The sequence below is a fragment of the Lactuca serriola genome, chromosome 8 (assembly GCF_051521515.1).
Source record: "Lactuca serriola cultivar US96UC23 chromosome 8, Lser_US96UC23_V15, whole genome shotgun sequence".
Classification (NCBI taxonomy): Eukaryota; Viridiplantae; Streptophyta; class Magnoliopsida; order Asterales; family Asteraceae; genus Lactuca; species Lactuca serriola.
This window is the reverse complement of record NC_136415.1, coordinates 163,308,514-163,322,360: the sequence shown is the minus strand read 5'-3', so window position 1 is coordinate 163,322,360 and position 13,847 is coordinate 163,308,514. Positions and strand designations below refer to the sequence as shown.

Genomic DNA, 13,847 nt, shown 5'->3' with positions numbered 1-13,847 from the left:
ATTACTTCTTGCGGGAAAATAATCCCACAAGGAAAAGAATTCTACATTACGAAATAACATAAAACAGATTGATTCTCATTAAAAAAACAAAAAAAAGTTATAGTTCTTCTATTCAAAAATTCAATATTCAAATTGTTATTTTTTACATTACAGGAATTGATAAAAACTAAGAAAGAAATATGGTAATCGGATTCGATTCCATCTTACTGGAATAGTCTACCAACGAAAGAAACTATTCTTATTTGATTGAAGTTACAACTTAGAATAACCTTAGTTGATTTAATTATGATACAAAGAAGGAAAATGATCAAATAATCATTGTATGATGAAAATAGAATAACCACCTATTTTTTGTGTTGTGTACTTAGAGGTATACACTATACAATCAACTATAAAAAATTGTTTATCAATTTCTATTTGTAATAGATATATGGGATATGGATTTGTGTTGATAACTCTAAAACTGGTCTAGAAAGGAATTTAATAATTCTTATGATATGGAATCGTAGTCTAAATAGAATCATGATCTAAAGATATCCATTAACCAGAGTCTACAAAATATAAATCCCTCGCTTAGTTGATTCATTAGAATTTCTAATTTATTGATTTAATCCGATCGGTATAGTATAAATATATAAATAAAGAATTTAGAAAAAGAAGAGAACATTGTTTTTGCAAACATGAATAGAATTTTTTGAACAGTTTTTGTAAGATTTTTTTATCTTTATCCCCCCAGCCTAGAAGGAAAGATACTTCTTTTACTACGATGAAAAATTTTCGATTTTGATCGCTTTATAGTTAGAGTTGATTGGTTGTACCTACCCAATAATCTAGAATGATTCACTATTCACTCGATTTTAGTTTTTTGAGTCATAATCATTATGTAGGAGAGATGGCCGAGTGGTTGAAGGCGTAGCATTGGAACTGCTATGTAGGCTTTTGCTTACCGAGGGTTCGAATCCCTCTCTTTCCTTTCCGTACCATCACCTAATTCATCGATCTTACTAACCACAATGGATCAAATAACAGTGGATACGACTATTACAATAGTTAGAACTTTCATTGATATGGATTCTCTATTCTTAATGGCTGTGGTACATAAAATATTGTGTAAAGAAAAGAGTAGAGTAGACAAGGAATGAAAATCTCCCTCTCGGTCTATGATACCTAAATGGAAGAAAAATCCGGATCAAACCCTTATTTATCTTAACCTTAGGTTAATTTACTTCGCCGAAAGGGAGCAAAATGGGTCGAACCCTTATTCTTCCTTATTCTTATTTAGTGTTGATTTTTTTTGTTAGGTTTAATTTTGAAGAGAATAATATTCCACAACTAGCAATTCATTTATTTTCAAATCTACCCATTTACTATCTATTATTTGATTGACTAATCCTTTATATTGGAATGGTTGAAGAGTCAAATGGTTTGGCAATTCCTCATGGGGGGACGAATCAAGAGAATTTTGTATTAGAACTTTAGATTTTTGTTCGTCCCTCGCCGCAATAGTATCTCGAGGTTTGCAATGATAACTTGGTATATCTACTATACAACCATTGACTAAAATATGTCCATGGTTAACTAATTGGTGAGCTCCCAGAATAGTCGGAGCCATACCTAAGCGAAAAAGAATGTTATCAAGGCACATTTGAAGTAATTGTAGTAAAACCTGACCTGTTGACCCTTTTTCCTTTCCGACGATACAATCGATCATACTTTGGAAGTAGGTATTGAGGCAAGACTGTCATGAATCCATCTGTAGATTGTCTAAGTGTTAGACATAGCACAAGTTTGCTGCAGTATTCATGAGTACTCTTGTAATAATATTTGAGTATTGGATTAAGACCACGCTCATTTGAATCATTTCATGGATTTTATCATGAGTGATTAGTGAGACGATAATATCTTATATTCTTGAAACGGAGACATATAGTTGCAGTTTACAAGTCGGTTGCACATTGATGATATGTAAACACACCAGTAACTTGGTGTTATAAAACATATTGTTGTGTGTGATTTGATGAGTAAATAGAGCAAGCATATGAGTGAAAGTTTATCTGTTCCTTTTACCTAAGTGCTTGTCCAAGCTTGGACTGATTTGATTTGTTCAATTAGTCAGTCGTCATAAATGGGAAATCGGAAACAAAACATGGACAACGAAAATGATTATAATCCATGTATCATCTCCATACGATATCTAGAATGGAGGAATAGATCATCCCTTATCTAAAGGATGCGTTACTGATATGATCAGAGTTTAACAGCGACTTTTGAGAGCTACGATTGCTAATCGGATTTTGGAGTCGTACTTGCAATAATAGTTATTAGACTTATCCAAGTGGGAGACTGTTGGATTAGGTGTCTAAGCCCATAACTATATGTAACACCGTACATTTTCATACAAATTTCTTCATTTTAAATTCACATAAATCACATCAACACATATCACAAAATCCCCAAAATGTCAAATTATTAAAACACATGTTCTTAATTGTTTGAATAAAATCCAGGATCCTCAGAAACATAACTCCATCTCATGTGTACAATCAAGCCGGCGCCTTCCCGTGATCCTTGAGAAGTAGTTGAAACACATAACACGGTATGCACGAAGCTTAGTGAGTTTCCCAAAATACCACACATCTCATAAGCCTCTCATGACTATACTCAAATAAGACCCTCTGGTCAATGTGTCTCAGTGTGACCCTCTGGTCCCACAACATGGATGGACCCTCTAGTCCTATCTGAGCACTACACAGGATAATATACAACATAAATCTCAAGGCAGAATACATGATATCACACGTCTCAGTATAAGCACATAAGATTAACATATACACAGATTACTATAACAACATAAGTCACAAAGACAGTATGCACAATAAGACATATCACATTATAAACAAATAAGACCCTCCAATCAATAATGTACTAAGACCCTCCGGTCTACAATGTACTAAGACCCTCCGATCAAGGATGTACTAAAACCCTCCGGTCAATAGTGTAAATAAGACCCTCCGATCAGTAACAAGAATAAGACCCTCTGGTCAGTAACAAGAATAAGACCCTCCGGTCACGCATAAATTACCTCACATGTATGTATAATGAGAAGACTCACCTCGAATGAAGAACAAATCCTATAAATGCTGCTGCTGTACTCCGACTTCTAACACTAAGCCAAAACCACAATTAACCCCATTAGGATCTAAGACCAAACCTTCACATATTAGGTCTAAATATGGTCCACCAATCCGGCCCATAAATAACCCAAGCCCATTGGGCCCACCAAGGCCCAATACCAAATGGGTCCACAAGGTCCACAAAAGACCCAACTATGGCCTAATTTTCCAAAATTAGGCCCAAACCCTCATTTGGGCATCACCCTAAAGTCCATCTACATATTCTAGTCCACATGATTGATCTTGGATGGCCCATTAATAACCTAATCATCAAAGCCTAATAGAAAGGCCCAACTCAAGGCCTAAGAAAAATTAGTGTTTCCACATGAAATGACGATTAGGGTTAAGTGTTATCACTTAACCCATTAGGGACTTAACCTATTAAGTCCATTATTTCACTAAGCCATCATACAATTGAATCAGAATTAGTCATAACTTCAGTCCACTGGTCCAAACGCAAGTCTCAATAGGCCCAAACAAACAAACCGAAAATTAGGGTTTTCTAAACGCTAATTAGGGTTTCTAGCCCAATAATGAACCACCCCAGTCCAATATTAAGCAATTGGGCCAATTAGGGTTCCACTAGGCAGGGCACCACCCACTGCCACCTCGAGCAGTGGTGGTCGGCGGTGGTTCACGGCGACAGCCACCATCTCCAATGGTGGTGGTGGTTCTGGCCCAACAAAGTGCATAAATAACTTACACATGCTATACATACACACACTGCCACCACCCACGGTGGCTGGTGGCAGAAATGGGGCAGAAATACGAAAATGGGTGGCAGCCACCACCTCACGGTGGTGGTGGTGGACCCTCCTAGGTTTTCAACCGAGCAAAGCCACACACAACCTCACAAACACGACCTGATCACGCAAACACATAGAACTAAGCCACCTTAGGCGGCATACGACGATCGGAAGGATGGGAACGGCAACATAAGGCCACCTAGGACCACAGTTGGCGTTCATGATGTCGAATTCGCAACGAAGAACGAAAGGGAGATGAAGTGGGTTTGTGGTTGGACTTACTGAAAGATTCCGGTGGCTGCCAACTCACGCACGACGTACACATCGTGCCTCATAGCCCTCAGCGGTTCTCTCTGGCTTCACATATTGTCTCTGGTAGAAGCATGAGGCGGCGCTCAACAGTGAGGCAGCAGGCAACACATCGCTTGGTCGGAATAGCAAGGAAAGGATGCATGGTGGCTAGGAACTCACTCACGGTCGCTGAAGGTGCTTCAATTTTATGGTGGCTGCCGATAAACAATGGATAGGGTTAGGATTTCATTATCCCATCAGAATGGAAGGAAAAGAAGGATACGGGATTAAACCCGTGTCCATTCCAAACTAAGCTGCCAATTAAACACTTTTGGTCCCTCCGCACTAAATTATTTTCAATGAAAATCCAAAAGTTACCCTTTAGCCCCTGATTCTATAAATTCCTTTCAATTTAGGTCCAAAACTTACCATACACACCCTGAGTTCTGAAACCCTTCTAAATTTAAACCCATACCTTACTCTTTTAACCCTAAAATTCCAAAAATTATATCAATTAGCTCCCCAACACCAACACCCCACTAAATATTATTTACTTTAGGATTATTATTCACATTAACCCTTATCTATTTATTTATTTAATACTCGGGATGCTACAACTCTCCCCCACTTAAATTAGATTTCATCCTCGAAATCTTTCTTCACCATCCCTTACACGCCCGACAACTTGAACGGCATGGCCATAAGCCCGAGCATAACCCCAACCGTTCAATCCAATAGAGCTATCTCAACAAAGTACATGTACAAACCACTAAGTTGACATTACTCCAAGCAATGCTACAACCGATCTGCAGTCACACATAATTTCCGACCTCTGTCGCCTAACACTCACTAACTCTATGGATGCTGCGATCCTTCTCAAACCAATCGAACTGACCCTCCCAGGCCTAGAACATCATATGCAACCCAACCACTCAAAGTGAAATCCACCATGAATCTGAAATCTCAATTCATTTATCCTTTACACAGAAAGGGCCAAACTCAAACTCAAGAGTCTGGTTTGACATCAAAATTCGAACCACTCATATCTAATATGATACTCAACTAACTTACAACCCGTGATCCGCGAATCTATATGTACATTACTTCTCCAATTCCTTATGATCTGAGACAACCTCTCTCCAATTCGAGATATAACGGATCCCGACCATCATGGAGACCCTAGTCTTGCCCCTGGTTTGACGACCAGGCTCCCAAAGACTCAGTTGGTAAGGCTAACCAATCCTAAGAACTCCTATGTGTCACACTCTGGCTAGGGAATACTACGGCTCCCCATAGTCTTACGACACTCTCACACTGACTCGTGAATGCTACAGCTCCTGGTAGCCTTACATCACTCACTCACTCACTCGTGAATGCTACGACTCTTCGCAGGTTTACATCACTCACTCACTCTCCATAGGCTCTTCCCATGGGTTTTCCCTGATATTACAAAGCGATTACTCCCACTTGGATCCTCCCACTCTCTTACCTTCCCACAATCTCATCATTAAGCCATCACCATATTGCGATTGCTAAAGTCATGCTCCACGATCCATCATGTACAAATGCACACACCCACCCAGACTAAGCATTACCACCCCTAATAGCAATCACCGCTACAAAACACTTTCCCTTGATATAATTCACATTCTTGGACCATCCTCTCCCGATGACAATTAGTTGATGGGTTCCTACTGGAACAATAGTCACTCGGTACTCCACTTGTCATCTCATAAACTCGAGTTTCAAAATAATCCAACAACTTAGTGCATCATACTCGAATACCCCGATACACTATCACAAAATCTTATGCTCGCTTGCCTTAACCTCTGATCTTCCACTCACGACATCATACTCGAATACCGCGATACACCATCATAGAATCTTATCATGTCTGCTATGACCATTGATCTTCTTCTCACACAACTCATAACCTCGAAATACTCCATTCACAAATTGAAACACGGAGAAATTGTCAATGATTGAGATCACGTTAACGCCCATCCGAAACCCCATCCTATTTATGATGAAAACCCATGCGAAGCTACTCATAATAACTCTGAAACTAATTGACAAATAAAATGTTGCTCCTCCCAGAGTATAGATAACAATTTATACATCTAACTGGCAAATCCCAACAATTGAAATTGGACCTCAACGAACCAACTGCCTCGAACCAAAACATTGAAAACTTGAAGAGTCCCTGGCTGCAATAAGATCCCTGGCCAACGGCTACTCGCCATGGTACACTCGTTCTTTCCTGAACACGTAAAATATGCATCATCTCAGTCTACACCTTGCCTCGCCCACCAATAAACCCAAGTCTCACATGTCCATACCACAGATCCCCATAACCAAATCTTCTAACCTCCACTTGAATAGATTGTTTATCCTCTCAACAGAATACCCAGTTCTCCCCACTCAGGGTTCAACCATCACCAATTGACATATCAACAGTCTACTCCACATACTGTTTCACCAAATACACCACACTTGACTCTTGGAACATACTACGTAACACTTGATGATCTCCCAAAGAAAGACCAAGAAACTCCATATATCCCGAATCTCAGAAGAAATCCTTGGCACTTCCCAATGTGATTGTCTCCAATCACACGTAACCTCATCAGTCACTTCCTCCTTTTATGGAAATAATGGACTACCATACCCTTCATTCTCTGAATCCTCAATGATCACCCCACTGCAAGAATCGACATATGTCATACCCCGACCGTCGGCGGAAATACCGGGTAGTGTAACGTCATTTTTTGTATCACAGTTATATAACATACATTGAACAATACTAAAGAAAATACATACCTTTATTGATAACTGAAAGTTACATTATTGTTTTCCTAGTATTTATTACATAATATCCGACTATGGCATACTTCTTAATAAACAGAAAGATAATAGTAAAACTTCTCCTGTTCGAATACATACCATCTTTTCAAGTTCCTGAAAACACATTCATTTTAAAAATACGTCAACATAAAGTTGGTGAGTCCACAGGTTTTGACTCCATAAAATAATACATTTTCACACATTCAAAAGTATAGTTTTGAAAGTATCATTTTGACTCTCCAACATTTAGTATGTATATTAGGTATAATAGTATACTTATCAATTAAGTGTTATACCTAAACATTTCTTAATCCTAAGGTATAAGTAGGGGAATACTTATACTTAACATTAATACTTGTATACGACAAGGTATAATGTTTCTAACAATTTGCTACCATGAGCCTATAACCGCTGCTATGACATAATACCTCTGATAGAGCACACTCATGATTTACCATGAGAAACAAACACACTCATGATTTACCATGAGAAACAACACCGTACGCTTCATCGACGGCAGAACAATAACAAATAAAAGGATAGTTCATCACTTGCTTTTGGTTGACTGTAGCTAACAGTCACCTATGGGGTGGTCAACCCATATACTAATTATACATGACTTCCTCGCTCACACGGGATTAAAGGTTACAGTTCAGAGGATTTCCGCTAAGATCCCCAATCTTAGTTGATGAATACAATTACTCATGTAGACTTTGACGGCTTCCTATAACTCTAACAAAAAAAAACATCTTCATGTCTAAAACCCTAAGTTACTAGACTATGCTTTTCAACATTACTCCTAACTTCATAATATTTAGGCAGTATAACAACTATATCTTGAAGTAAAACCAGGTTTTATCTTGACCAAAAACCAATAATAACAACATATAATGTTTCTAGTTTTATCTTGACATAAAACTATCAATAACAATACCAAGTTTTATCTTAACATAAAACTAACAATAACAACATATAACATATCCAGTTTTATCTTGACATAAAAGTAACAATAACAACAAATAACATATCCAGTTTTATGTTGACTTAAACTATTAATAGCAACATACTTTATAACTTAACATATAGAACTTTCGAATATAACTTCGGTATTATATTGCACACAACATATATATATATATATATATATATATATATATATATATATATATATATATATATATATATATATATATATATAGAATCCTGAGTTTAACTCAAGATCTACATTAGTAAATTAACATACTGATAAGTTGATAATAGTTGTATATATTCAAAATATTATATTTAGAACAATCATATCCCGGTTATCATAACTATATACTATCATATAGACATAATAATAACATATATATAATATCTATCATGCGTTTCCCTCGAAATATTAGAAAGTGGGGCCGTGAAACTCACCCTGTAGCGTGATTTTATGTTATCTAAGCAAAAACGGTCAGCGTACGAGATCGTCGGGGCTCGGGATGCAAAATGGCCTCAGCAAAGGAGAAAAAGGGAAGAAGTTTAGGTGTAAGAATGGCTGAAGTCGGACCTGCTATTTATAGTTAGGATTTTAGAAACTCACGTCGTGAGTTTCATAAGGCTCACGTCGTGAGTCTTGCGTGATCATCCCGTAGTCTTGCCATTAGCTTCGGAAGGTGGGCATGTGACTCCTCACGTCGTGAATCAATCCTTGCTCACGTCGTGAATCTTTTGTTTATCACTTCATAGACTTGCCATGCGCCTACTAGCTCTGAAATCTGGCCTTATGAATCTTCACCTCATGAACATTTATGTTCACTTCGTGAGTTCAGTCAGACTAGGGGTTCTGACAACTGAATCTTTGAAAGGTCGTAACTTTCACATACAAACTCCGTTTTTGACGTTTTTTATATGCACGCATAGGTATTTACGAGTACTACAACTCTCTTTTATACTTAAATAGATAATTAGAAGTCTATTTTAAATTCCTCTTATTATAGAGATTTATAGTGTTCGGTATATCATAACTTTTTCATGCGAAGTCAGATTCAGATGTTCTCTATATTTTTGGAATCGTATGGATGTATACTTTGAGTTGTATCATAATGAAAGTTCATATTTGTATTTGAATTTATTATGAAATACATAGTACATTTATCACATTACATGATTAGCACAATCACATGTGATTGTTATTGACCTATTTTGGGTTGTGTTACATTCTCCCCCCGTTAGAACAATTTCGTCCTGAAATTTATCTTGTGGATAAGGTTTTGTCAAATAGTTGGGGGTATTTTTCTTTCATCGGATCTTCATGTTCCCAAGTAAATTCAGGTCCTCGCAAAGAGTTCCATCAAACTTTCACTATGGGAATACGACTTTGCTTTAATCGTTTGACTTCTCGATCCATAATCTCAATAGGTTCTTTTACAAAGTTGAGTTTCGTGTTGAGTTGTATTTTGTCGAGAGGTACAACAAGAGTGTCATCGGATAGACATATTTTGATATTTGATATGTGAAAAACATTGTGTACAGTACTTAGCTCTTGAGGCAACTTGAGTTGGTATGCGACAGAACTAATTCTTGCCAGAATTTCAAAAGGTCCTATATATCGTGGGTTTAGTTTGCCTCGCTTCCCGAATCGAATTACAACTTTCCAAGGAGAGACTTTCAACATTACCTTATCTCTAACTTGGAATTCTAAAGGCTTATGTCTTACGTCAGCATAGCTCTTTTGACGATCACGTGCAGCCTTTAATCGATCCTTAATTTGCACAATCTTTTCAGTTGTCTCGTGGATTATTTCTGGTCCAGTACGTAAGGTATCGCCTGTACGTTCTCTGGCCATCTGCGTATCTCCAACTTCTGCCCAACATACTAGGGAATGACATTTTCGTCCATAAAGAGCCTCAAACGGTGTAGCCTTGATGCTGGTGTGATGACTATTGTTGTAGGAAAACTCAATTAATGGTAAATGAGTATCCCACACATTTCCAAAGTCTATTACATAGGCTCGGAGCATATCTTCTAAAGTCTGAATGGTTCTCTCACTCTGACCATCAGTCTGTGGATGGTAAGTTGTACTCATGTCTAGACGTGTTCCTAAGGATTTTTGTAGAGATTGCCAAAATCATGAAGTGAATCTACTATTACGGTCAGAAATAATAGAATTTGGAACTCCATGCAATCTGACAATTTCCTTAAGATAAACTCTAGTCAGTTTCTCCATCTTGTCGTTCTCCTTAATTGGTAAGAAATGGGCGGACTTAGTCAATCTATCGACTATCACCCAAATAGTGTCGGACCCACTAGGAGTTTTAGGTAACTTAGTGATGAAGTCCATTGATATCTGCTCCCATTTCCATTCAGGTATTTCCGGTTGTTGAAGTAAACCTGAAGGCTTTTGATGTTCTGCCTTCACTCTAGAACAAGTCAAACATTTGCTCACATAAGTAGCAATTTCTGCCTTCATGTTTGGCCACCAATAATGTACTTTTAAATCTAAGTACGTTTTGTCAGAACCTGGATGCACGAAATATCTGGATTTGTGGGCTTCTTCTAAGACCAAGTCCCTGACTTCACCAAACCTAGGCGTCCAAACTCGGTTCATAAAGTATTGTATTTCGTCATCTTTTCGTATAAGTTGCTTTTCCATTCCTCGCAAAGCTTCGTTCTTGATGTTTTCTTCTTTTAGAGCCTCAAGCGGAGCTTTTCTAATTTGTGCGGTAAAGTTAGAATGGATAGTTATAGTTAATTCTCGTACCCGTTGAGGTTTAGTATATTCTTTCTGGCTCAAGGCATCTACTACCACGTTTTCCTTTCTGGGATGATAATGAATCTAACATTCGTAATCATTCAACAATTAAACCCATCTTCTTTGTCTCATATTAAGATCTTTTTGGTCGAAGATGTGTTTGAGACTCTTGTGGTCGGTACAAATAGTACACTTGGTACCGTATAAATAATGTCTCCAAATTTTTAGTGCAAAAATTACAGCTCCCAATTCAGGATCATGGGTAGTGTAATTATTCTCATGCATCTTAAGTTGTCGTGATGCATAGGCGATAACTTTTCCTCTTTGCATCAACACACATCCCAATCCTTGATTTGATGCGTCGCAGTATACAACGAAATCTTCTGTTCCATCTGGAAGGGTTAGGATTGGTGCACTACACAACATTTGCTTCGGTTTCTAAAAAGCAACTTCTTGTTTGTCTTCCCAGTTGAACTTCGTATTTTTCTAGTTTAGTGTTGTAAGTGGCTTGGCTATTTTGGAGATATTCTCTATGAATCTTTGGTAATAGCCTGCAGGTCCTAGGAATTGACGCACCTCTGTTGGCGTCTTTGGTGCTTCCCAATTCCTGATTGCTTCAACTTTGGATGGGTAAACATGAATCCCTTCGTTGCTAACTACATGACCTAAAAATTGTACTTCTCTAATCCAGAACTCACATTTGGAGAATTTAGCGTACAACTTTTCTTTTCTTAGTAGTTCCAAGATTATTTGCAGGTGTTGACCATGTTCTTCCTTGGTTCGTGAATATATCAATATATCATCGATAAATACGATCACGAATTTATCCGAGTATTGTTTGCAAACACGATTCATGAGATCCATAAACAATGCTGGGGCATTCGTTAATCCAAAAGACATAACTAAGAACTCATAATGACCATAACGAGTTCTAAATGCTGTTTTTGGAATGTCGTCTTCTTGTACTCTGAGTTGATGGTATCCTGATCTAAGATCTATCTTTGAGTAGTAGCTAGATCCTTGCAGTTGATCCAATAAATCATCAATTCTTGGAAGCAGATAACGATTCTTGATTGTTAGCTTTTTCAGTTCCCGATAATCAATACACGTTCGAAAGGATCCGTCCTTCTTCTCGACAAACAAGATTGGTGCTCCCCAAGGTGAAAAACTTGGTCGAATAAAGCCTTTGTCAAGAAGTTCTTGTAGTTGGCTAGACAATTCTTGCATTTCAGATGGAGCCAACCGATAAGGAGATTTTGCTACTGGTGTTGCTCCTGGAATTAAGTCGATTCGAAACTCAACTTGTCAGATAGGAGGTATTTCAGGTAGATCTTCAGGAAACACGTCAAGGAAATCACATACTTGAGGTATGTCCTTGATTTCTTTTGTATTTCTCTCCCTATCTACAATGTGAGCTAATAATGCGCTACATTTCTTACGTAGATATTTCTAGGTCTTAGTACAAGAGATGACTTTGAGGTTCTTCCCAGATTTATCGCCATAGATAATCAGAGCTTCCCCGTTTGGTAAGGGTAGTCGTATAGCTTTCTCATGACATAGAATTTCGGCGCGGTGTGAAGATAACCAATCCATGCCATTTATAATATCAAAACTACCGATAGGCATTGGCATGAGGTTGACGTGAAAAAGGTAGTTATTAAGAGTTAACAGACAGTTTTCTAGGATTTCATGTGTTTTCTCAATTTGACCGTTAGCGATTTCTACTTCATAGATTTCTTTTAATATGCTAGACTTATGACTTAACAATTTTCTAAATGTCAGAGTTATAAAACTTTGATTTGCTCCAGAGTCAAAGAGTATAGAAGCATAAAAATTATCTATACGAAACATACCAGATACGACCGAAGGGTACTGGATAACCTCTCTGCTTCCAATCACAAATGCCCTGCCACGTTCTATGCCTCCTTGGCTCCTTAACTTTGGACATTCTTTCTTGATATGTCCAACCTCCCCACACTCGTAGCATTTTCTTCCTTCACCACGGCCTGTCCCATTATTGGTTTGTTGATCGACTGTTGCAGGTGTTGTGCTCCTGCAGTAACTAGCAGTATGCCATTTTTTCTTGCACTTCATGCAGACAAAACAGTCACCTGGATGATGACGGTTGCACTGATTGCACCATGAAGATTTTGGTTGATTAGGTACTGCTGTTGTGGCTGCGTAGTTGGTTGCCACTTCTTGTCTTTTCTCAGATGATTGTTTGGGATTTTTCCTATTAAACTTGCACTTGTTTGTTCTAGATTTGGGAGACTCAGCCTTTGAGACCGCTTCTGTTCCTTGGATCTCTGTGAGGGTTAGCTGATGAGCTATCCTTTTAGTGATAGCGATGCTAAACCCCAGATATATCGGTCAATCTTTTTATATTCAGGGGTTACAAGTGCTGGACACATGACTTTCATTAAATCTAGCGGTATAAGCTTTTATCTCTGAACCATTCATGGTTAGGGTCCACAGTTCCCTTTCCAGTTTATGTATCTCCTCCCTAGGACAATACTCCTCTACTAGCATCATTTTTAGCTCCTCCCATTTCATGGAATTTGCAGTATCAATTCCTATTGTATTCACATGGCTATTCCACCATGTAAGTGTTGCATCAGCGAAAGTACATGCTGCAAATCGTACTTTACAATCATCTGGACAAAAGCTTATTTGAAAGACGGATTCTGTCTTTTCTATCCACCTTGTCAAATTCACTACCCCTTCATTTCCATGAAAGAGTTTTGGCCTGCAATTCATAAAATCTTCGTAGGTACATGTTCTAGCGGTCCCTACACGGCCTTCATTTCTAACTCCATCTCTTGTGACATTAGATAGAGCCATTGAAATTCTTTGAGCTATGATTTCATCAAGTTGTACTGTACTTATTGAGGGGTTTATTTATGGTGGTGGTTGTGGTTGTTGTTGTTGTGGTGCTGATGGTCGGTTAGGGTTTAGCCGATTACTCCTTCTAGGCATTTTGTTTTAGTTCCTATTATAAATAATAAGATTTTTTATAAGTTTTGTTAATCATTTAATACATGAGTACTAAATACTCCAGTTATTATTCAC

The 13,847-nt window shown here is 37.9% G+C and overlaps 1 protein-coding gene and 1 non-coding gene across 2 annotated transcripts; one reads left to right on the top strand and one right to left on the bottom strand.

The window, feature by feature from the left end:
• The first annotated feature begins 886 nt into the window (after nucleotides 1-886).
• Nucleotides 887-973, top strand: TRNAS-GGA (transfer RNA serine (anticodon GGA)). The gene has a single exon. It is a non-coding gene; the product is annotated as a tRNA-Ser (tRNA).
• An 11,254-nt stretch (nucleotides 974-12,227) lies between these two features.
• On the bottom strand, nucleotides 12,228-13,619 carry LOC145067575 (uncharacterized). Its single transcript, XM_079014687.1, has 2 exons — nucleotides 13,252-13,619; nucleotides 12,228-13,128 (listed from the first exon to the last, which is right to left on the bottom strand). Exons 1-2 carry the CDS (start codon nucleotides 13,617-13,619, stop codon nucleotides 12,228-12,230), a joined length of 1,269 nt encoding a protein of 422 aa, XP_078870813.1.
• Nucleotides 13,620-13,847: the final 228 nt, after the last annotated feature.